Source organism: Aspergillus japonicus (assembly GCF_003184785.1).
Source record: "Aspergillus japonicus CBS 114.51 unplaced genomic scaffold BO86scaffold_15, whole genome shotgun sequence".
NCBI classification, from domain to species: Eukaryota; Fungi; Ascomycota; class Eurotiomycetes; order Eurotiales; family Aspergillaceae; genus Aspergillus; species Aspergillus japonicus.
In genome coordinates, this window is record NW_020291652.1 from 364,616 (window position 1) to 386,854 (window position 22,239).

At 51.1% G+C, this 22,239-nt stretch overlaps 8 protein-coding genes and 1 non-coding gene across 9 annotated transcripts; 6 read left to right on the plus strand and 3 right to left on the minus strand.

Annotated features, from left to right (window-relative positions):
• Positions 1–1,144: 1,144 nt before the first annotated feature.
• BO86DRAFT_336092 (uncharacterized protein) lies at positions 1,145–2,367 on the plus strand. Its single transcript, XM_025668901.1, has 2 exons — positions 1,145–2,000; positions 2,052–2,367. Exons 1-2 carry the CDS (start codon positions 1,571–1,573, stop codon positions 2,138–2,140), a joined length of 519 nt encoding a protein of 172 aa, XP_025529162.1. The 5' UTR covers positions 1,145–1,570; the 3' UTR covers positions 2,141–2,367.
• Positions 2,368–4,622: 2,255 nt separating this feature from the next.
• Positions 4,623–5,478, minus strand: BO86DRAFT_408788 (uncharacterized protein; the record flags this gene model as incomplete). Its single annotated transcript, XM_025674368.1, has 2 exons — positions 4,623–5,193; positions 5,286–5,478. 2 exons carry the CDS (start codon positions 5,476–5,478, stop codon positions 4,988–4,990), a joined length of 399 nt encoding a protein of 132 aa, XP_025529163.1. The 3' UTR covers positions 4,623–4,987.
• A 2,022-nt stretch (positions 5,479–7,500) lies between these two features.
• On the minus strand, positions 7,501–8,752 carry BO86DRAFT_55182 (uncharacterized protein). The gene has a single exon (XM_025677472.1). The coding sequence runs from the start codon at positions 8,376–8,378 to the stop codon at positions 7,611–7,613; it is 768 nt and encodes a 255-aa protein (XP_025529164.1). The 5' UTR covers positions 8,379–8,752; the 3' UTR covers positions 7,501–7,610.
• A 718-nt stretch (positions 8,753–9,470) lies between these two features.
• Positions 9,471–9,556, plus strand: BO86DRAFT_t100. The gene has a single exon. It is a non-coding gene; the product is annotated as a tRNA-Val (tRNA).
• A 192-nt stretch (positions 9,557–9,748) lies between these two features.
• On the minus strand, positions 9,749–12,986 carry BO86DRAFT_359520 (uncharacterized protein; the record flags this gene model as incomplete). The annotated part of the gene is made up of 5 exons (XM_025669780.1): positions 9,749–11,178; positions 11,232–11,589; positions 11,639–11,851; positions 11,905–12,147; positions 12,651–12,986. The coding sequence occupies 5 exons, from the start codon at positions 12,984–12,986 to the stop codon at positions 9,749–9,751; spliced, it is 2,580 nt and encodes an 859-aa protein (XP_025529165.1).
• Positions 12,987–14,845: 1,859 nt separating this feature from the next.
• Positions 14,846–16,455, plus strand: BO86DRAFT_447272 (toxin biosynthesis protein; the record flags this gene model as incomplete). Its single annotated transcript, XM_025676577.1, has 4 exons — positions 14,846–15,143; positions 15,212–15,341; positions 15,432–15,516; positions 15,579–16,455. The coding sequence occupies exons 1-4, from the start codon at positions 14,958–14,960 to the stop codon at positions 16,453–16,455; spliced, it is 1,278 nt and encodes a 425-aa protein (XP_025529166.1). The 5' UTR covers positions 14,846–14,957.
• Positions 16,456–16,828: 373 nt separating this feature from the next.
• BO86DRAFT_417893 (uncharacterized protein) lies at positions 16,829–18,844 on the plus strand (the record flags this gene model as incomplete). The annotated part of the gene is made up of 7 exons (XM_025675054.1): positions 16,829–17,024; positions 17,100–17,277; positions 17,333–17,481; positions 17,563–17,671; positions 17,732–17,871; positions 17,920–18,106; positions 18,160–18,844. The coding sequence occupies 7 exons, from the start codon at positions 16,829–16,831 to the stop codon at positions 18,842–18,844; spliced, it is 1,644 nt and encodes a 547-aa protein (XP_025529167.1).
• A 754-nt stretch (positions 18,845–19,598) lies between these two features.
• BO86DRAFT_388144 (EXPERA domain-containing protein) lies at positions 19,599–20,877 on the plus strand. Its single transcript, XM_025671779.1, has one exon. It carries the CDS (start codon positions 19,699–19,701, stop codon positions 20,698–20,700), a length of 1,002 nt encoding a protein of 333 aa, XP_025529168.1. The 5' UTR covers positions 19,599–19,698; the 3' UTR covers positions 20,701–20,877.
• A 161-nt stretch (positions 20,878–21,038) lies between these two features.
• BO86DRAFT_55221 (uncharacterized protein) lies at positions 21,039–21,985 on the plus strand. The gene has a single exon (XM_025677473.1). It carries the CDS (start codon positions 21,072–21,074, stop codon positions 21,600–21,602), a length of 531 nt encoding a protein of 176 aa, XP_025529169.1. The 5' UTR covers positions 21,039–21,071; the 3' UTR covers positions 21,603–21,985.
• The last annotated feature ends 254 nt before the right edge of the window (positions 21,986–22,239 follow it).

Below are 22,239 nucleotides of genomic sequence, written 5' to 3' on the forward strand. Positions count from 1 at the left end.
ACTGAGGCTGAGGTGAGCTGTGGCTGGCCGATCACCCTTGACCCAAAGAGGCATGTAGTGTGGCGAAGTCTCCCTTGAATTGACTGTGGCTTCCCCCCTCCTTTTCCTTCTTCTGTCACCAATATTGGCTTGATTTATCAGGGCGGATATGAGAAGATCATCCCTACTAGCTTCGGTCTGTGGCATATTCCACTGGGTTCAATTGCATTCGATGTACTGTCCAAGCTGGGTGATAACTCCGAATTGAGACTTCAGTTCGACCGCCATAATTTGCTAAACACGGAAGCAGTGTAGGCTTATAAGCTTAGTAAGAGATGCTTGTTCAGAGTGACCAGCTTGACTAGGTCTGGTGGTGTGGTGGTGTGTTGCTGTGTTGCTGTGTTGCTGGGGATGTGAAGGTGAAGATCGCCCGGGAGGTCACATTTGAAGCTGTCAAAACGTGGCTTCGGTACCTTGACGATCACAAGGCCTCGAGAGTGCTTGGGTAGAATGGTCTCTAGCCGCAAGGCGACAAATGCAGATGTGATCAACTTTCTGACTCTCGGACTTTCAACGGAGGAAAGGAAGATTGACTGGAAGGGAGGCGGGGAAAGAGGTGGAAAGTGAAGGGTACTCGAGTCGGGAGGTCAACTGAGGTCATCTTCAGATGGAAGGAAGGCGGAAAAAGAAAGACTGCGACGAACCATAGTTCGTGACTAGTCGATCAATCTCGGGTCTAGTTGTTTAGTCAGGTTAAGCTTCACATTCATCTCCCCTGGCATGCAGTCGCTCGGTACGCGATCTGACGTCTCCAATTGCAGACGATGTGCCATGGGGGTTCCTTCCAGGAATGCCACTCACTGGCATCCTTCGTCTCCATCTAGATAGAAATAGGATAATAGTGATAATTCAGTTGTCTCTGTTGGCGCTCTGGCGCTCCTTTTGTCACGCTAACCTGTGCCTCTAGCTTTCTAGGTTTGCGCTTACGGATGGGGCAACAAAAGCAACTAGACTCGATGCAGGGTCAGAAAAAGTAAAATGGTTGAGTCAAAGCAATGGATCTCACAGGTGAGTGGGTAATGATGATGCAGGCGCCCTCTTTTCTCTGGATCGTGCATGCTTTATTCTATGCCTAACTTCTAATAACCTCTCAGTCTCCTGCATAACAGGGGTCAAAAGACTTCACGATGCAGATCTGCCGGACTAGACCTTCAAGTGTCTGAGCGAGATTGATCCCATCGTGGTGGCAAAGATCCATTGACACGGTGAGCACTTACCTGGCCCGGATTGATACGGTCAATATTGCACCCTAGTTTCTCGATTCGTAGGCTCAAGGGTCGCATATATGAAGGGCTCGGAATGCCTTCTCGTCGATGCTTCTTTTCCTCATCCACAGATTCTATGAATGCCAACTGAACATACAGAACTCTCCCAAAATCACAGTCTTGTACCTCTCACAAAGAGTTCATCGTTCCATCGAGTTTGGGTTGAATCGCAACCCTTGCATTGTTGAGCGACTACAGAGCATTCCATCTTTTATCTCATCGGTCTATCATAGAGACCGCGCTTCGTCTCCAATCTTGAAACAACCATGGTTCTAGGCAACGCAGGTGCAGACGCTGGGGGCTCTAGTCGCGAGTATGGAATCAATTTCGAGGTCGCGCCTCCGACTGCTGTCTCCCCTGGGGTTTCCATATCATTACCCGTGGTTGTTGTTGTGAGACCAGTAGGAGCTCCGAGAGCCCCTACACAGCAGCTAGTTGCGCATATATCGCTCAGGAACGAAGCCGGGACTTCCCCTGCCCCAGGGCTTACGGGAGTTCTTACGTCCAGTGTGCGCAGCAGCAGTGGGAATACGACCAGCGGTTATGCGCGGTTCGGGCCTCTCAAGTTCACTCAGACTGGGAGGTTCAGGATGCGGGTCATGCTCGGAGCTGCCTCGTCCAATGGTGTATCTACGAGGGAGTATGTTGATTCTGGAATTATCACGGTACAAGCGGGTGCTGTACCTCCGCGTCCAAGTACGTATACCGGCTTTTGACCCAGGTTGCCTGTAACTAACTGAGTAAAAGCGCCTGCACAAGTCGTCAAGCTACAGAGCCTGATGTCGGAGAACATTGACATCACGGCGGCAGACATCGCAGCATGGCAGGCTGCTTGAACATGAACTCAGGAACTCCCCATCTTACCGTTTGCTCCATCGTGTTGATCGCGAATTTTCGAAATGGATTATGAGTCATGAGCTCTTTCTTCCTTTCCCGTTGGCACTATTTCCAAATCAATTCAGCTGAGAGAAGCAGCTTGCTGTGACTGCCAGCAGTGTGGAGCTTTCTGTTGCAAAGTCTATGAGAGGATATGCCCCGGGCATGGCCCCAGATACAAGAAGCCAGTCATTATTAGATCTTAATCATTAATTCGGTTGGAAGAAACAGTGTAGCAGATGCACAATTAAAGGCAGTTGCACATAAGACTGATAGCATTTCCCCGGGCTTTTATGAGGTTCTTTTCTTTTCTCCATAGCCGATGGCACTTTATATCCCGGCATCAGCAAAGCATACTCCTCTCTTTTCCAGCCCCATCACCTCCAGCTACACCTTCTCCCACCCATATCAAACAACTCAATGACCAGAACCACCAACCAAGAAGCATCACAACCACAGTCACACACATCCCGTTTCGCATCCACTCGAAGCACCAACAAGCCCCTCGAGAACCCCTCCCCCCACCAACCCCTGCATTCCTTCATTCCGATCCCATCCCGATGACCCAAGATCTGCATGCATTCCAGTGCAACGCGACAACACGTCAAAAAGGCTCGCATGCTTCCCATACCAAGTCCTTCTTGCGGACCCTCTTCCTTCTTCTATGATTAAGTACAGCAATCAATCTGCTGTGTTATCGATAGTAAACACCCTCGTTACCGCAAGGGTGCTTTAGAGATACTGAGTAGATGCCGGTGTTTCCGAATGGTCCTTCCTATATCTGGCTTGCCTTTCTGTGCTGTGGATGCTTGCATTAATGAACCTCCATCAAGCACATTCCTGGATCTATCTCATCTCCTCTTGAACCAGGGAATCCCGCCCTTGTGTCCGGTTCATTAAGTTCCTCTTATCAACCTTATCACCAAAGCTTGCATACTTTTATGAAGACTACTAGGTAAACGCCGACAAGGCTTATAAGGAACTCAATTCATACCAGTAAAGAGCCCGCATACTCCCTAGGACTAGTCAAGGCTTGGAACTGGAAGTCGCATAGATACACATTGGAATCGATGCCCACGGTTTCCATGATTTCCGATCACTGCATGTAAACTCGTCTGAAAACTCCTGTAGTTGCAACGTAGCTTCCATGGCGATCGATTACGCGGTGTTAGGATAGTCCCAGAAACCCCCACATATCGAGTTGACCATGGATCCACCCATGCTCCTGGATGATAGCGATATCCATTTCCCGCTTCCGAAGTCCGGCTGGATAGTCGACGGCCGCGCCCCAAGCAGCGCGTTCCCCCTCTCCTCCTCAATTCCGCAAGGTACTTTTTCCACTGCCTGCGCGAGTATCCAAACCCTCCACTCGTCCTCCATCCTTCTCATCTCTGCTCGAATCTTCCCCGCTGGCCGAAGAAATGGACTCCAATCCTTTCTCCAGAGCCCGCACCTCCTCGTATTGGCGGTCGATGCACAACTCCTTCGTCCGTCGTTTCCCGATCACATCGACTAGGCGATCACCTCGCCGATGCAGCTGTCGCGTATTGTCTGCGCCGTTCCCGGGCTTGAATGAGCAGAGAGGTACCGCCACCAGGTCTCTTCTTGCGCCTTGTCATGGGGGATGAGCGCTTTCTGTCCTTTGAGGCTGGTCCAGCTCCACGCGCAGTCGAACCAGATCCGTGCGTGCGTTGTATCGCAAGGTCTGAAGCGCTTTGCGCCAGTCCTCAAGCTGCTGGAGTCGCCGGTCAAGGTCTGCTTGTTGCTGATTCTTGAGTCTTTCAGGGCCTATTCTCGTTCGATACAACTTGTCGTATTCGCGACGTTTCCCGACATCAGATAGCTGCTCGTGAGCCTCCCTAAGCTGGATCGTAACGGCGTTTAATGCCTCAAGCCTCGAACAGGCGTTCCTAGGTAGCGGCCACCGCTTACGAGTTGGAACTCCGCTGTCGCCTTGGGCACACGCCTCCGATCGGGATGCTTGGCCAGAGCCCATCTTCTTGCAATCGGACTTGATAGCATGAGACTCTGCACCCGGGGCAATCCCCAGGATATTGTAATAAGCATGAACAGTCGTGGTGGGCGACATCTTTGTGTCCAGGTCTAATCTAGATCGAGATGATTATCAAAGACTGGTGGGTGTTGTCGCGGGTCAATCATCTCGAAAGTGGAGTTTCAAAGAAGGGTTCTTAGTTCAGGAGCAGATTCGAGAGCGGGGTGTTGATGTGGGCGGGTATAGTACTGATACAAGCTATGGACGACGAGCCGTAGTTCTGGGTTTGAATTGGAGATGAGATACAGAGTACAATGTTCAGCAACAGGGACGATCAGAAACATCTAAATCTGGACCGGTGTGTCTTAGCAAATAGGGCTAGAGGGAGAATCTAAGAAGATAAGCGGTGACACTGGTTTCTAGTACTACAGTGACTAGGTAGTACTATCGATATCGACATACGTACTCAATTTTAGCAGATAGTCTATATCGACAAACAGAAACATAACTTAGACACTGGAGATTCACATAGCATCCTTCAGGCATAAGCGAGCCAAACTCTCAAGCAGAGTATGGAAGCTCCATGAAGTCATAACGAGTCGAGGTATCTGCCAAGTTTCCAAGTCACTAAGCCCAACGATAGGCTCCGGACACTGGCACATCCTCCATTCTCAATCCGCGAGGAAAGAAACAGTCCCCTTGTCTCAGGCGGGACTCAATCCATCACGTTCCTCCACACTGCTCTCATTCATATGAAGTGATATGCTCGCACCTCAAAGCCCATCAACGGTAGATGAACCGCTCCGAACCCATCTCACCAGAATATGAAGATGAAGACGAGGAAGAAAACGAAGACGAAGATCGTAAGGCGGCCTTTCTGCCTCCATGATGTTCCGCCAAGCAGGGCGAGCCAACCCCCGACTGTCCTTGCAGTGGCAGTGGAGGGACCCTTGACTTCGATCGGAAGAGTCTTCGGAATGAGAAACCCTTTGGGAGAAGAGGATCTAGAGATCGTGGTTTCTGGGGGTGTTTGTGTTTTTGGTTTTGGTGTTGGTTGTGATCGGCTGAGATTCAATCCTTGGTGTGGTGGTTGTGCAGCAGGCGGTCGACACCGCCGCGCACGGTGTCGCGCAGACTGAAGCCGCCGAAGAGCCAGTCGTTCGAGTGACGGCCGCAGTGGTTGACGGTGCCGCTGTAGCGGCGGTAGTCCTCGGTGCTCTTGCGGGAGTAGGCGGAGGAGGAGGAGGTGCGCTTGTGGGTGTGGGTGTGGTCGTCGTGGACCTGTGTGGCTCTTGAGGGGGTCATTTTGGTTGATGTAGCGTGTGGTTTGTGTTTGTGTGAGACAAAGGTTTTGGTTGTGGTGCTGGTGGTGGTGGTGGTAATTGTGATTGTAGTTGTTTGAAGATAAATAAAGCCTGACTCAACTCAAACCCTCGACTCAGATGTTAGAGCAAACACAGAAATGTAGAACAGGAATTCCAAACCGGCAGAAGCCAGGGAGTGAGAAGGTATTTATGCACCACCACCTCAAATCTAACCCCTCAATCTCATTCCAATTTCGGACTGCCGACTTGGCTACACTAGATGACGCTACCAGCAATCGGGGGCCCATCTGGGGCATAGCGGGAGAGCCTTTAGTGTCGGACATAGGCGGGCTGGCGAATCGGGCGACGCCAGCGAGCAGCAAAGGCTCCATCGATAGGGCTCACTGACTCACCAAGCCAAGTGCAAGTGGAGCGGTGAGGATCCTGCTGCATCCCCACCCCTCTGCCCTACGAGTCGGCCGGTGTGCCAATCACACTGCCAGCCCAGCACTGTCGACCCCGTCAGGAGGCTCCAATTCACCGCTGCCTATTCTTTAGCCCTTCGTATTCGGCATGCAGACCTGTTCCTTCCAGTCCAGAAAAACGTGGACAACTCACACACCCAGACCATCATCCCAATCCATTCATCGCATCTCCCTACCTAGTACCTAGTACCTAGTACCTAGTAGTCCTATACAGTTATCGACCACCAATCCCAAACCCACCCTAGAATCGGATTCTTCCAGAACAGAACCCCCATCTGACCACCTGACCACCTGACCAGACCACTGCACCTAGCACCTCTCCCGTCTCACCACAAACACAAACACAAACACAAACACAACCCCAAAATCACGCGCAAATCCGCCCCCACCCCGTCGAACAAGCCAACTGGGACCCCACTCCCCCGACCCGGACAATCCAACCAATAAGCACCAACAGTCAGAATGGTAGGGCTCACTAGGGCTGATAGTCCGGTCGTTAGCGCTTCAGCCTTTTGAGGGGAGGGGGGGGGGAGGGGATCTTCATTTCCATTTCAGTTTCCATTGATTCCGTCCGTTCCGTGCGCGAGCATCCCCATTTCCGCCAGGTCGAATTATCTCAGGGGGAAACACTCTTACAGGAAGTGAAAATAGGTGATGTGGAGAGGGTGATAGGGCAATATTTAGAGCCAGATGTTTCACAACGTTCCACGGACCAACTCACCCGCCAGGTGTGCGGGCTTTAAATAGCAGCTCGACCATCACAAATACCTCGTTTTCGTTTAACAACAACACAGTAGACTACGTTCCCCTGGTCCAGATACTGACACTCCGTAGGACAATGAGAGATTAACCAGCACCAGCTCAACTACTCCCGAATTGTGCGGAAACATTCATCCGCGCAACTCGATGTTATGGCACTCGAGGAGTCAACTCGCAAAGATAACATCCGCGATCCACAACCACTAACTACACCGAGTAGACGAATCACCCATTCACACCTCAAAACCGCCGACTCCCATCCCCACTCCCAGTGGGTATTTGAGGCTCTTTCTCGGACCCAATGACCTCATCTTCAGCTGGGCCAAGCGCGACGGCATGGAGATGCCGCGTGAATTCGGCACGGTCGTTCCGGGTTCCTGTCAGTCTGCTGTCTGTCTCTTTGACAGTTCCAAATGCACGGTCTCGGGCACTGATACGAGGCAAAAGATGCGAGGTTGCCCTGCGGTAGATTACTCTGCAAGGGGGGCTCCTACCAAAGAATGTGCTGCAAGAAGCCTAGTAGTAGTTTTGAGTATTCAAGTTATTATTTGTCCATGTCCCCATGTCCCCAATCACCGCCCGCTTGAACACAATGCCGCAAATTCCACGCGAATGACCCGACCGCTCGACCGCACATCCTGTCCTTCATGCCAGCAAACATGCAAATGACCTATGCCCGTATACCATGTATATCAGACGCCCGAAGCATAATGCTAATAACAATTATAGAAGAATAAAACATGGTGAAAATGAGAAGCAGAAAAACAAGCAGAAACAAAACCCACATCACTCTCGAGCACAAAAGCCTGAAATAAATGAAGAGCCCCGGTCAAACGACACCATGCAATGAACAGCCTGAAACCATCCCCAAAATTAATACAGCAGCGTCTCATTCTTCCTCAAGCGGCCACAAGCTCGCGCTCGGCCGTTTCCAAGACCGCGGCTGCTCCGAATGACACCGCCGATGATTCCTCTCCGCCAGCAGATCCATTGCTCGCCCCCGCCGACCACCACGACCACCTGCAAGGTCCACTACCGGCACCGACAACAACCCTCCAGGAGTTGGGTCCACCTGCCCAGCAGCGCCTAACCCCCAAGCACGCTGCGAACTCGGCGGCGAGGGCACCAAGTACGAAGTAAAGAGTACTTCCTCTCCACCGCCGACCGGATACTGGTTCGTCGTTGTGGGCATTACGAACAACGACTTCGCCTTATCCAACGGCGGACGCACCATCTTCCTAAACGATCCCCCATGTCCACTAGGGGCCGCATGATCGATCCGCGGCGAGGAACCCCCTCGCGCGGAGGACGACCACCACGACGACCACCACCGGCGAGGCCGAGCATTCGATGCCACGGCTGGCATAGCCCTCGTCCTCGTCAGCGAGGGCCCAATCCCCGCGGACGCCGCATCGTCCTCAAGTAAGTCTTCCGACCCAACGGGGACGAGGAAATGCTGTTCGAGGAGTTGCTGGTAGGACTTTTGTTGCTGCTGCTGCTGCTGCTGCTGGTAATGGTCCTGTAGCTGCTGCTGGTGTGCAGACTGGAAAACCACCCAATTTCGCCCCAGCGGCTGGTGCGGTGCTCCACCACCACAATAAGGCCAGGAGTGGCGTCGTCGATGATGCTCGCGATGATGGTGGACCAAATATGGCATATCCACACTTCCACGCAGCTGTGATCAATATCGGAATCGATAGAACGCAACTCGTAAGTTCAAGAGTTAGGACGTCTCACAAGCGTTTAAAGCTGGAGAGCACAACAGCGAAAGACAGAAGGAATGATAAAGAGAGACTAAAAGAGACTAAGAGTCACCGGGCTCTGCAATTAGTGAGTAGGTGAGAAGTCGAGAAAACTAACAACTCAAGAATCCTTCTTGAATAGAATACAGATTTCGATTGACCCCGGGCTTCAGGGCAATCAAAAACCACCAGTCATCATGCAATAAAATAGATAACACATATCAGTAAGGCAAAGCGTAGCTAGGCATTGACGCTTTTTAAGAAGGGCATACCAGCCGTGGCCGCAGCAGCAGCCTTTTCGTGTATCAGAGTCATGAGGCCTGCACGTGTGAGGCGCACGCGGCGCAGAGTCAATGTCCCCCGATCGCCCAGAAGAGAAGAAGGCAGAGGGAGATCACCCGCCCTAAGTCAAGCCCTGTACACTTGCAGGTGTGGACACTTAGGTTTCGATTTGAGGGGTTTGTCTGCAAGTCATACGGGACAGAAGTGGACAGAAAGTTACCTTCTAGCTTTGGTTTGAGTCACGGAATGACTACATAAATGTGGCTGTTTCTGCTCGTCAATGACGAATACCGGTTCATCAGAAGATTTTGAGTCGAGTAAGCGAAATGATTGATTTGTCGAATGAGAAAGGTCGGTGTAATCATCGTTTCGCAGGCACGCTGCGACACGAACCGCAGCTGTAGGAACCATTTCCAAGATTCGAGGATCTCCTGAGGCCCATAATCCGCAGCAGTGAGATCAGACGGACTAGAAACCTGGTCCATTCCAAGGCACAGACTCCCCCTCAGATCTAATCACAAGCGTCATAGAAAAAATGCCCGGCTGGCCACAGTTCTGTGTCCCTGACTTGTCCCTGTCTCCGATCATTTGGTGGTCGGCGGCGGGTTTGCCTTGCAGCAAGGGACCGACCGACCGTACCGTCCGTGGTATCTGCAGACCAAACTGCAGATGATGCGGGAAGGGTGTTAATGAAACAAATAAGAACTCGGTCATCAACAAGAAACAGTCACGTGGTCTAATGGTTATGATTTCTCGTTCACATCAGCTGAACGACCCGAGAAGGTTCCCGGTTCGATCCCGGGCGTGACTATTTTTGTCGATCTCAGACAAGCATCGCATTATAGGCCACAATCGTCGGTTTTTCTCCTTCAGAGTCCCTTTTTATTTTGCTCGAAATTTCCCCGCAGTATGTCTTACTGTTCCTTTCACCTGATCTATGACGTAGCCCTGGTTCGCAAGGCGATAATGAAATCACTTTGATCTGGTCGTTTCGCGTTGATCATTAGCTTCGAAGCCGAGAGTATTCAGGATATATACTGTATGCCTCATCATGCCCATAGGGGAGCCCACCTTTTGTTGACGAAAAATTGATCGTCACAGGGCCTCGCGATCGTTCCTTACTCGGGTCTTTCGCTTTTCCAGCGGCTATCTTAGCCATATTGAGGACCATTCCTCGTGAAAACTCCTGCGTGGGAAAATTTATTCGGTCGTGGTGGTCCCGCGTCGGCTCCCGAGCTGGCATTCCCATTGTTAACCACTTGTCCACGATTTGATCACTCTTCCATCGTGCAGCAAGACGAAGATTCTCCCCATCCCGCCACAGCTGTACCTCCGAGTCTCCTTTAGATGACTTCTTATGGCCGAAGAAGAGCTTAGACTTAGTCGTCAGAGATGTGGCACGTCTGGAGAACACCAGTTCGTGGGAGGATGCCAGTGAGCTCATGAACCCCTGCAAGGTTAGGACTTCGTCGAAGCTTATCGTAACGCTTCTCGTCACTTTCTCGCTGTGGGAAAATCGAACCTGAGAGTCAGCACGGTACAATTGATCCACATGTGACGATATGTAGTGGGTGTGGAATATATGCGGAAATCGAACACTGCGGCTGCCATGCTCATAGCTGTAGTCGATGTCTCTGTAGACATAATACACACCACTGGACTTCCAGCCCGCGTGTGTTTGACACACCATGATAGTTTTGTATATCTTGTGATCCGGAGTGTCGTCCACTGCGTCGTAGATGTGACCCGAGCTTTGGGTCTGAGACCAGGAGAATATCGGTTTCGCGTTCAGACTCATTATAGCCTGCTCAAACTCCTCAGCTGCCTGCTCTGTCGACCATTCTATACTGATCCCGATGTTGGGATTCTTCTCATCATAGACATTGGAGTACAGGGGGTTGTAGTTCCCATCAGTCCTATCCGACCGTTCTTGCCCAGTATCTGACCACTTTAGCAGCGCCTGCCTCGATCCTTTTTTGCGGTTAATTTGTACACTGCTCAAAGGCATGAACCAATCAATACACATGGGATCTTTGTCAGCCACAGAAGAACTGATGACCATTCTCCGAATAGAGCGCCATGCTTCGCCAAATGATCGCTCTAGAATGCGCACTTCACAGGATCGGTGAACAAGAGCCGGACTCATGGCTACCATGCTGGGTGCTTTGAGCTGCTCCAGTACCTCAACAGGGCCTCTATAGATCACAGTCTCGGTAATTTCATCCGAGCTTACTGGCTCTCGGGGCCACACCGCATCGAAGTAGGCTTTCGGAACGCTGATGAACTGTACCAAATCGGACAGATACTGGAACGAGATAGAAACGCTAATCGTTCCAAACATTAACGTCACCAGCTCTGTAGACTTGGAAACCGAGAGAACGTTAAAAGAGGCTTCTGAGACTTGGACGAACTGGGCTAAATCTGCTGGAGTGACTGTGACCGGGTTAGATCTGACTAAAGTCTGTAATCAAGCGGACATAACTCACAGTCTCGCTGGAGACAAAAAGTGCCCATCTGATTACATATGGTAATTTTTGGCTCACTGTCTCCCTCTCTGGTAGACAGCAGAAGCATGTACGGGGCGCCTTTTGTTCTCATGCGAAGCTTCTTGCTACCTATCCCGGCGTTGACGAACGTGCGGAAGAAGACTTGTTCGTCCTCATTGCCTGCGTCTTCGATCTCGACTGTAGTATAACGGACATCGCCCAGACCCAAACGTGGATTGATATTACCAGTACTTTCCTCGGGTTGTATTGTTTCCAAAATTTCCTGATTGTGTGAATGAATGGCAGCATATTCTGGAACATCGACGGAGCTGAACTGGGAGAAGTCTTCCCTGATACCCTATAGTCTTGGTTAAGTGGGATCCAGCATATGTGCTCGAGCTACTCACATCCGACAAATCGGAGACCATTTTTCGATTCTCATTTAGGAACAATTCCTCCGGATTGCCAGTTCTAAGCACAACGTCATATAGGATATATGAGGCCTTGAGCAGGTCAACATATGCTTGGTGGCTGGAAGACCACGATAAGGTTGATGGGCTGATGCTTCCACGGTTATCCAACGGGCCTGGCTTGTCCGCGTTGGCAAGGACTGCACGGGCCTGAGGCACTGTTAGCCGTCAACTCATAGAAGCCAAAACGCACTGTTCCATACCTTCAGCAGCCACCACACAGCAATATGTAACCAACCACTCGTGGTGAGGTTCCGCACTTCCTGCCCTTTGACCACGGACGCATCGAATTTGAGAATGAGCTCAGCGCCTGGTTGGTGGAACCTATCTCGAGGCTCATAACACAGCGATCGACGAATCTGTTCCCATCGCGTCCGGGAGTGAGGTGACATATCTGTATCTGGTGTGCCTTTTCCCACGAAGGCTGGAGTCCGAGAATGCAACACCTCTTTCTCGGTTGAGAATAAATCCATCGAGGGCATGTTGAAGTTCGTATTCCCCGATACGCTACTAGAAGGAGTAAGCGTACTTCCCGACATGACGGAGCCATCAGAGTATCCGGAGGCCATCGATTCTGTGGAGACCGACCCACGTGTAGGATCATTGCTGAAGCCATTGGGTGTCTTCACATCTGAGTGAGTCGGTTCGAAGATAGAGCTTCCCTCTAGCTCGGAGATCCCGACAAGGTGAGGTCTTCGAGATGATATCGGTGGCGGTGGTGGAAATATGGGAGTTGTTTCGGCCTGTGGAGGCGGTGATGGCAAGGGAGACTTGTCTGTTTGTGAATTATCCAACGCCGAGTTGTTAAAGCTTCCTAGCGAATAACTGAAAGAATCAATAACCATGACCTCAAATCTTGGCGTGACCAGGGTCCTTACCTCACAATCGAACTCATGCACAATCCTAAATTATGCGCATGGGCGGATACCTCCGACCTCAACTCTTCAACTTGTCCTTGTTGGGTCGGCCAGTCCATCTTCTCCCAAAACTCCTTCTCGCTGCTGGCGCCAATGGCCCTGTACCTAGCCACTAGTTTATGAAGTGCATGCAGGGTCTCTAAGCAGGCATGAAGGGATGGCTGCAGGTCAACTCCGTGATCGCCTCTCACACTGTCTACGCTATTTTTCAAAGCACGTAGAGTGTTATGGAGAGAGATTAATCCGGCCACAAGCTGTTTGAAGCCGTCAGGAGCCTCGCCACGAACAAGATTGCAGTTATGGTACAAGTCCCATGCTATTCTGATCAAATTGTATAGAGTGACATCCACGTTATCGACGGAACTCATGATGTCGCAGAAGTGTGTCCGAGGCAAGGTTCTGTGAGCATGAATGACCGGAAGTCAAGAAAGATCTTAAAAATTGGAAAGTAAGCCCTATCTGTTCTCACTTATTCCAGACGCTTCCAGTGATGTCCTACCCAAGTGTTGATCTCACCTATGGTCGAGGGACTAGACCATCGTGGGCTAATGGCACCTGGGCTAGGCTTTGCTGCAATAACCGAGCAATAAGACACTGGAAAGAGCATTTCAGAACCAAGTCTGGTTCGTCGAATAGGGTCAGGTGGTTTCGAGGAATGGGAAAGGTGGCGGAAGAGTGGGTTGTGTGAGTTGCGGTTGGAAGTTCTTTCAAGTCGCGGCCACCAGGAAGCCGACAAAGAGCTGAGGTGTGGTTCGCTTTCACACCTGCACCCCACACAAATTCCACAACATGCTGTGATCGAGTATCCCTCGCTTATAATCTCTGAAAATGAGAGTGATAGGGTACATCGAGGACACAAGATTGGATCGCATGGCAATGTTCAGCCAAGGTTGATGCTTCGTCAAGGGTCTTATTTGGAAGGTGCGCAGTCAATCCTTCCAGTCTGCCACAACTGAGTCCTAGGACCAACAGCATATCTCTAATCTTTTCTATATCGCACAAAGTTTCAAGGCCACCTCGATTTACTTATCATGTCGCATGTATCGCATCGAGGTACTTTTCCTTCTCAAAAGCTATGTCCAACATCACAAGCATTAAGCGCAACTACTATAAGACGTGGCAGGGATGCGATAGAACAAAGCAGCAGGGGTCGCCGCCATCAATAGCCACTATCGAATTGCTGGCCTTGGCATTGGCCACCCGGGGTTCAGTTCGCAGCATTGATAAAAGCGAAGCAGAGATGGTTTGCTGGCATCAACAGAGTGCCCCGAAGGGCCGCCTCATCCCGATCTCAGATCTCATAAAAATGCTTGCCACAATCCCTCGATTAGTCGAGTCGAATCTCATGGTGTTGTTCTCCTAATATGCAGAAAGAACAGTCAATGCTCTCTCTTGGGTCCAGATCGAAGTCGACAATATCTCAAGGGCAGCGCCCTAATGCAGTCGCATGCACCCACCATCCAGTGCCAAGCCACTATTTCTGGACTCAGGCGAGCGTCGAGGTTATGAGGCGCAGGGATGCTAGTTAATCCATGGCGACCGTCAGACTGTCATACTGGATCCTCAGCGTTGTGGTCCGCCAGCGGTGCCTCTTTGATCTGGGTAAAGAGATAGCGATTGGGGTTATTCTTCCTATTGACTTAGGATATTAGGATGTGCTTGAACAACCTCTAGCAAGGGCCAGATCTTGTCGGATAGGTGTCAGTCTGAAGTGACTGAAATCCATTGGACTGTGTCCACTCTCGCAAAGCTTACTTCTCATGAGCCTTTCGGTCAAAATACGCAATCTTCTAAGCATACTGATCAACACCATGAACTTGCTATAGTGAAACCGTGATACTAGAGTCGGAACAAACTTGGAATGAAAGAGCATTCTGAAGGCGGAGAAGACTAACACAGTGATCGCCATATGACTTGGAGCAGCTATGATCATGTAGAGAAGCCTTTGGTAATGCTATGATATAACGTGATTCGGCTGCAATGTGAAACAAGGACCGGTATATTCTGAGCCTTTGATTGTAGCCTATAAAACTATTATAGAATGAGATAGAGACGAAGTGACCAAGGCATGTGGGTGCGTGAAATTATAGTCCGTTCAACAATTAGAACAGCGGGTTGGAAAGCTTGAGACTAAGACCTTAGTCTGGGTTTGCTCGAGCCATGCGGAATCTGTTTGGTGGGAGGTCCGAACCACTTTATCACTTAACACCTTAGCTTCAATTTCTTCATCAGCTCTTTTCTCTCAGTCGACCACGGCCTATATAATGGCGTGAGAGTCTCTTCTGGAGGCAGTGCACCCGGCTCTACCTCTTCGTTCTCATATCCAAACGAAACGCAAAATGAACTCCCAGTTCAGAATTATCGAGCACACTATTCCCTGCTCTTCCATTCGTGAATACCACCACGCAGTCAAGACAGACAGACTATTGCAATTAGCAATCAAGCAATACATCTCACTCAATAACCACAATCCCAGTCGGGATGACATATCGATCATAGCAGGACATGCGAATGGGATTCCAAAGGTCAGAGGTAACTCCATTCACCATGGTGCGCTGTCATAGCCTGCTAACGATCGGAACCCTCAATGTAGGAGTGCTATGAGCCTCTTTGGGATGACCTTCTGAGAACTTTCGAGGGGAAAATCAAGGCCATCTGGTTCGCGGATTGCTCCAATCAAGGCACCAGTGGAGTGCTGAACGAAGACAACCTTGGCGATGATCGTGAGACAAACTATCATATGCATTCCCCTGTAGAAAGAGATTGGACCTGCTGATCGGCAACCATAGCGAGCTGATTTGACCACTCTCGAGACTTGCTGGGCATGGTGAACCATTTTAGTGATCAGATCAAGCCTCCAATCGTGGGAGTTGCACATAGTTTCAGCTGCTCGCAATTGTACTTGTCCCTGTCTTTTCCCGGAAACCAAAAGCTTTGTCACTAATATCCGTTGATTTCAGTGTTCATGTGTGTATAATGCACCCCCGGCTCTTTCATTCTCTCATTTCCCTCGAGCCCATGATTCAAGTCGAAAGTCCCAGTAAATTAGGTGGACGAAGTCCGGTTCTTTGGGCCAGCACCCGACCTGATCTGTGGTCCTCAGAACACGAGGCCGAGAAGTATATCCGCAGCAACCCGTTCTGGCGCCGCTGGGATTCCCGGGCTGTCGATAAATATATACAATATGGCCTTCGTGCTCTCCCAACGGCTCTCTATCCACTCAATACCCCAGGAAGACCCCTTCTACCCGGTGCCGTGACTTTGACCACGACAAAAGCCCAAGAGGCCTGGACATATTTGCGCCTCAATGCAACACCTCAAATAGACGGTAATGACAAGAATGGTGCTCTTTCCAGGACGGAGCGCTTTCTAAGCCCGGATCTAGCCCTCTCAGCCAAGGAAGGCGACAATAACAACCGAAATTATGTGACAATATGCCCATGGTCATGTATTGCCTTTGAGCTTCTTTCATACGTGCGGCCACCAGTCTTTTTTATCTTCGGAGGAAAAAGTCATATCAATATCCCCGCGCGGAGGCAGGACAAGTTGGATCGAATTGGCACAGGGCTCGGCGGAGGCGGGCAAGTTCAAGCTGAAGTCGTGTTGGGAGCCTCTCACATGGCACCGCTACAGAGGGTGCACGATACAGCTTGTCGCATGTCTGACTGGTTAGACATTCAGCTCAAGGCATACCGTGAGGAGGCGGAGTTTTGGATGCGCCACGATAGCAAGAAGTCAGAACAGAATGGAAGGGCTTTATCGGCCCAATGGATGGAGTATGTACAGTCACCAGTGGATACTAAGCGCGAGAGAGGAATAAGGCCGAGCCATCTATGACCTGATGATAGTACTCGGATCAGGTAGAGGCATGCGAGACCACTCGTGTATCATTGATGTCGGGTCTTCCCAGGTATCACTTTGGCCACACGCAGTGTATACTGCTTCAAGCAGTACTCCGGGGTTCTGGATGTTTCATCATCGTCATCACCAAGAGACAAGGTCTATACTATGCCCGAGCGCTAAGATTGCACTTTATAGTTGACATCTCGATGACATTTGCACCGATAAGGCCCATTATCAGCTTTTATCCAGCTCCGAACACCGAATCCATTCCGACCAACGCCGAACTAGATGCACTATGCATAAAAGCGGCCATGATGCATCTCTTGGAACTTAGGATTTTGATTCCAAGCCTAGGCAAAAGATAACCATGATCTTACACTTACAGAAGTCAAACCAATGCAGCAATGACGCACTGGAGGACAAGGGGTCCTCTTCCGCCTATTCTGACGATGGCCTCCAACACCTACTCCATGTCGCAGACTCTTTACCGCCTCGAGTCTGGATAGCAGCATCGATCGCCGTTTTCGAAAGATTTACCTACGAGGGCACCCAAAGTATCTTTCGTACGCAGATCACAAAGCTCTCCACAGAGCTCCAACGTCTAGAGCAGCATGGCTAACCGGTCCTTTTTCTACTAGAGAATTACCTACAGCATAGCCCCTCTGATTCGATCCCCGGGGCCCTGGGTCTTGGGGAATCACGAGCCACTACGGTTAATCTGGCATTTACAGTCTTGGTGAATATCCTGCCGTTGCCGATCTCGATCTTAGTCGATGGTCGGTTGGGACGGTATTTGGCATTGCAGATTTTCTTTGTGTGCGGGCCGATTATGATTGATTTTTGGACTTAGATCATTGCTAACGAATAGCAGACTATATACACTGGGATCTTTGACTCTATTCATTACTTCCTTGCCTGCCATGATGCGTAACGGTGCTGCGGTACCGGGATTTGCCGTGGGAGCTGCACTGATTGCCATCGGGCTTGGAGGGGTCCTGGCCTCACTTCAACCATTCATTGGTAGTGATCTCGTTGCTGTTTTAAGCGACCCCATCAGGTGATGCATATTTTCATCGATTGGACTGATTCTTGGCGTAATAGCGGATCAATATACAGATCCTGGAGGACGCATTGAGACCCGGGCAAATGGCCGGCGGGTAGTGGTGGACCGCGACCTCACCGTCCAATACATCTACAGTGTCTACTACTGGTAGGTCATCTAGATCACTTCTCACTGTCTGGGACTCGCTCTGAAGTTTACACTACTTAGGATGACAAACCTTGGAGCCATGGGGGCTTTAGCCACCACCATGATGGAGAGATATGTTGGCTTCTGGTCGAGCTATCTTCTGGCTCTTTGCTCCGTGTTGGTGTGCCTTGTCATCGTGCAAGCAGCAAGGGGAATTTTTGGCGAGTGCTGCCTCTGAATTCTAACTATGGTTGACTGACAATGAACAGTCCATCCTCCACCACAAAGAACCGTTCTTCCCCAAGCCGCCCAGTGCCTCTGGTACGCATGCCGGAGTGGATTCAACCTTGAAGCATGCGATCCTCAAACCCAACTCACAATCTATCAACGCGTCGTTCCATGGGATGAAGGATTTATCGCCGAGCTCCGAAGCGGGATATCTGCCTTCAAGATCTAGTGAATTGGCCCAGCAGCACAGCATCGAGTCTCAGCTAACCACTACATCCTAGTATGGGCTGGCCCATCTTCTGGCTCTGCATGTCCCAAGCCTCTCAACAAGGCATATCTCAAGCCGGCACAATGCAGAGCCACGGCATTCCCAACGACGTTCTCAAGGTTTCCAACCCAGTAGCATACATCCTCTTCGGAGTTCTCGTCCACAAAATATTGTATCCTTTTCTCCAGCGCATCGGGATCATGTTCAATCCAGTGAACCGTATCACCCTTGGATTCCTCATCATGTCCTTAGCCATGACCTATTTTGCCATTCTTCAAGCTGCAATTTACCACGCAAGACCCTGCTACGATCACCCATTGGCCTGTGCTGCATCGAATAGCGATCACGGCCAGATTCCAAACCAGATCCACATCTTGATCCAGCTCCCAACCTACATCATCATCGCGCTAGCTGAGGTGTTCTGCTGGCCGACGGGCGCAGAATACCTTTACACCCATTCGCCAAAGAGCATGAAGTCGGTGATGCAGGCGTGCTATGTGGGGACGTTGGCGCTCGGCTACGGGCTGGGTATGGCACTGTCACCGCTAGCGAAGGATCCGTACCTCGTGATTCTCTGGTCAATAGCAGCTGGATTGGTGTTTGTCTGTGCTTGCGTCTTTTGGGTGGCCTTTCGTCGACTGGGACGGGACTCGGTCAATCGTCAGAACAGGATGGATCCTTCGGAGTTTGGACATTGAGACGTATCCGAGGACCATGCCATAATTGAAGGGGATGGTTGAGGAGAGGGCCCAAGAACAGCAGGATCGAGTTATCGGAGATGGCACTGAATGCACACAAGGACTCGAACAAAAGGTGGGACGATCACTCAGGAACCCATAGACCCTGAATAGCTAACGGAAAGCTCGTTGCCATTTGGATTGATCCTGACTCCTAAGAAAATACAACGAGGGTATGAAAGACCTGCTTCTTCTCACTGAGATCGATCTGGGTTCGCTGCAACATAATCCTGTGGACAGTAGAGTACAAAGCAAGAAGATAGTATTACGACAACAAGGTGATATGCTGATAGACGCAGATCAATGCGGATTATAAGCAGAACTGATAAGATCCTTAGTGCGTGGTGTCGGAAAGTATCCCAGAGAGATTCACAGTAGTTTGGTATGGTACAATCGACTATGCAAATAACTCTTTGTTGTCTTTAGGCGGGATTACCAGACATGGTACAAAGGACTCGAACGACAACATTGGATCCAGCAGAGAAAGCCCTGGTACCGTACGCCAAAGCGCGAGGTTGTTGATACTGCTTTTGCAAGAAGAATCCCAGCGAGAGCTGAAAGAAGCTGGAAATAGCATGAAAGAAACAACAAAGCATCGATGCAAAGTGAGTGGGGCGCCACCATCCCCAAAACAGACAAGTTCCACCTGCCTGAGGCCGCCGGATCGCGCATCGACGCGACTTTCTTTGAAAGTGAGATCTCTCAGGGGGGGAAGACCACTTCCTCTTAAACCTCAAGATATTACACGAACTGACTTGTTCCTTCTCGTTCATTGTCTCCCCGCGATCAATCATCACGTCTCCAACCCGCCCACCATGACACTTAAAGACTCGGTCGAGTCCATCCTCACGACCGCGCAGTCCCACATTTCGAATATAGCCTCAAACCTGCACTCGCACCTGCTCAGCACCACCATTGCCGCGCAAACCGTTGATCGCATCACGAACCCCGCGCCTCCTCCCGCCGTGGCTTTCCCGAACCCGAACGCCGCCGTCCACGCCGACGACAACCTCCTCCAACAAGCCCTGCTGTACGACTACAGCGCGATCATGGCCCAGCCGTTTGTGCTGGACGTGCCCACCGTCTGCTGCCTCGTCATGGCCTTCCTCCCGATGCTGATCGCCTACATCATGGGCCGGCGGCTGATCCCGGCCAGCCAGGACCTGGCCAGCCTGCTCTTCTTCTGGCACGCGTACGACGCGCTCACGCACTTCCTGATCGAGGGCTCCTTCCTGTACCACTGCTTCTTCAGCTCGATCACCATCTCCGCCACGCAGTCCCGCTTCGGCCCCGTGTTCCTGAACCAGCGCGACCGCGCCTACGGCGCCACCTACGGCGCGTCCTGGGACCCCACCGCCCGCCTGTGGCAGGAGTACGCCAAGGCCGACCACCGCTGGGGCGGCGCCGACCCCACTGTCATCTCCATCGAGCTCTTGACCGTCCTGCTCGGGGGCCCCGCCGCCGCCTACATCTGCTACAGCCTGTACCGGCTGTCGCACGGCCGGCTGGGCAGCAAGCAGCGCGGCGTGGTCGTGGCCCGGACCTGGCTGGTGGCCGCCTGTCTGGCCACCGCCGAGCTGTACGGCGGGTTCATGACCTTCGTGCCCGAGTGGTTGGCCGGCAGCCCCGCGCTGAACACGAGCCACTGGATGTATACGTATGTCTACCTGACGTTCTTCAACGGGCTGTGGGTCATCGTGCCCGTCTGGGTCATCTGGCGCGCGCACCAGGAGATTGTCCGCGCCTTTGTCGGTGGCACGCCCGAGTTGATGGGCGGCGCTGCTGGCTCTGCTGCGGCACCTTCGCGGAAAAGATAAGTGAGCTTATATGGACTTTTGTATAGTTGACTTCACACGTGCGATTTGCGCCCGTGCTACTTTGTATTATGGATCTCCCCTTTTTCATGTCAAATAGACTGCTGTCACCCTATGATGTATATGTGGTATATACCCTGTAGCTACACGCTGCGAATGTTGTTTCGGGCCAGGTACTTGAGAGATTAGGGAAGCGTAGCTCCGGCAGCGAACTAAACTTATTACTATTACTGAATACCCGCCCATTTCTAGCCAACTTAAACGAAAGATCAAGCTGACCGTCTCGCAATGGGTCTTCATCGGCCAAGGGAACAAATGGACCCCCTCTGCCATCATATCATTTTCCGGATAACCCTGGCTCATGGTAATTATACATGCGTGTTCAGTTCCAGCCCCATGGGGGTCACACCTTCCCCGGGAGGCAGACGCAACATCGCCAAAGCGTGCTAGATCAGATCTGTCCCTGCGAGATACCTTCACAGTCCTTGGTTATGCCAGCTTCTATAAGTCAAATCAGTTCTATACAGTGCCGCGAGCCGAGCGACGCAGAAATAGAACATGCGGCTCAAGAGTTGGTGCGAAGAACCCGCCCCGCATTGCTTGAAGGTCTGGTGATGATGCTGAGATCTACGCCCCAGACTCTCCAAAAGGCTTCTCTGGATCTACACACGTCCTTCCCGAAGTCCTTTACGACCACGGATGCATCAGTCCGAGCCGTGCTCGTGTATAAAGGGGCTTCTGCGGGAGCGGTCCGGGTCACCGGCCCCAACACCCCTCAACCCGTGCCAAATGTTGTCACAGCACCTGACGAGGTGGGCCTGGCGGTTCTCCAAGCAAAAGAAGGTCAAACGTGTATGTTCTTCGGGAGCCGTGTTGTTCGATTCCTGCGATGCAATGAAGCATAAACAAGAATTATCTCACTGATATTATAACCGATCAATCGGCATACTTGGGACCCAAGTTAAACCATGACTTATCCTTCAGACTAGGTCTAATATTTATGGGAGATAGTTGTATCGCTGACAGCCGGCTGATCCAAATGCAAGATGAAATGGAATGGATGTTCGAAGACAACATTCATCATACTTTCTGTGACTGGTTTAGAATCAAACAGAGTGATCGCTTTGACTTTTGTCCTGCGGGGATTGCAGCGCTAAGCTGTCTGTCATGCAGCGGGGACAAGAAGGCTTGATTCGCCGAAGAGCAGTATTCTTATAATCGCTCAGCAAGTAGCAGGGCCGGAAGATAAGCCACTACGCTGCGAAAACACTTCTAGCCCAACCTGATCGATCTAGGGAGGTGTGCTTGTCCCAGCATGTCTCGAGACGCAGTGGCCAAACCCCCTGCATTTGTGTGTCACAAGAAAGCCCTTGGTCTGACTTGGGTATGACGTCGCGCAAGACATGAGCTGTTCAAGATGCGCGGCCGGGTGAATCTCGCGTAGTTTAGAAGCGGGATCGTCCGGTGTACCTTTCGACTTCACCCGAACCATCGGGGTGTTCATTATAGGAGATTTTCATATTCTTCAGTGATATGCTTCGG

What these genes read in the sequence shown, in the direction of transcription:
- BO86DRAFT_336092 (XM_025668901.1), top strand. Translation starts at nt 1,571, where the DNA reads ATGGTTCTAGGCAACGCAGGTGCAGACGCTGGGGGCTCTAGTCGCGAG. An exon ending in TGCTGTACCTCCGCGTCCAA is followed by an intron (nt 2,001 to 2,051) that starts GTACGTATACCG and finishes ACTGAGTAAAAG; the next exon opens with CGCCTGCACAAGTCGTCAAG.
- BO86DRAFT_55182 (XM_025677472.1), bottom strand. Translation starts at nt 8,378, where the DNA reads ATGCCATATTTGGTCCACCATCATCGCGAGCATCATCGACGACGCCAC.
- BO86DRAFT_388144 (XM_025671779.1), top strand. Translation starts at nt 19,699, where the DNA reads ATGACACTTAAAGACTCGGTCGAGTCCATCCTCACGACCGCGCAGTCC.
- BO86DRAFT_55221 (XM_025677473.1), top strand. Translation starts at nt 21,072, where the DNA reads ATGCGTGTTCAGTTCCAGCCCCATGGGGGTCACACCTTCCCCGGGAGG.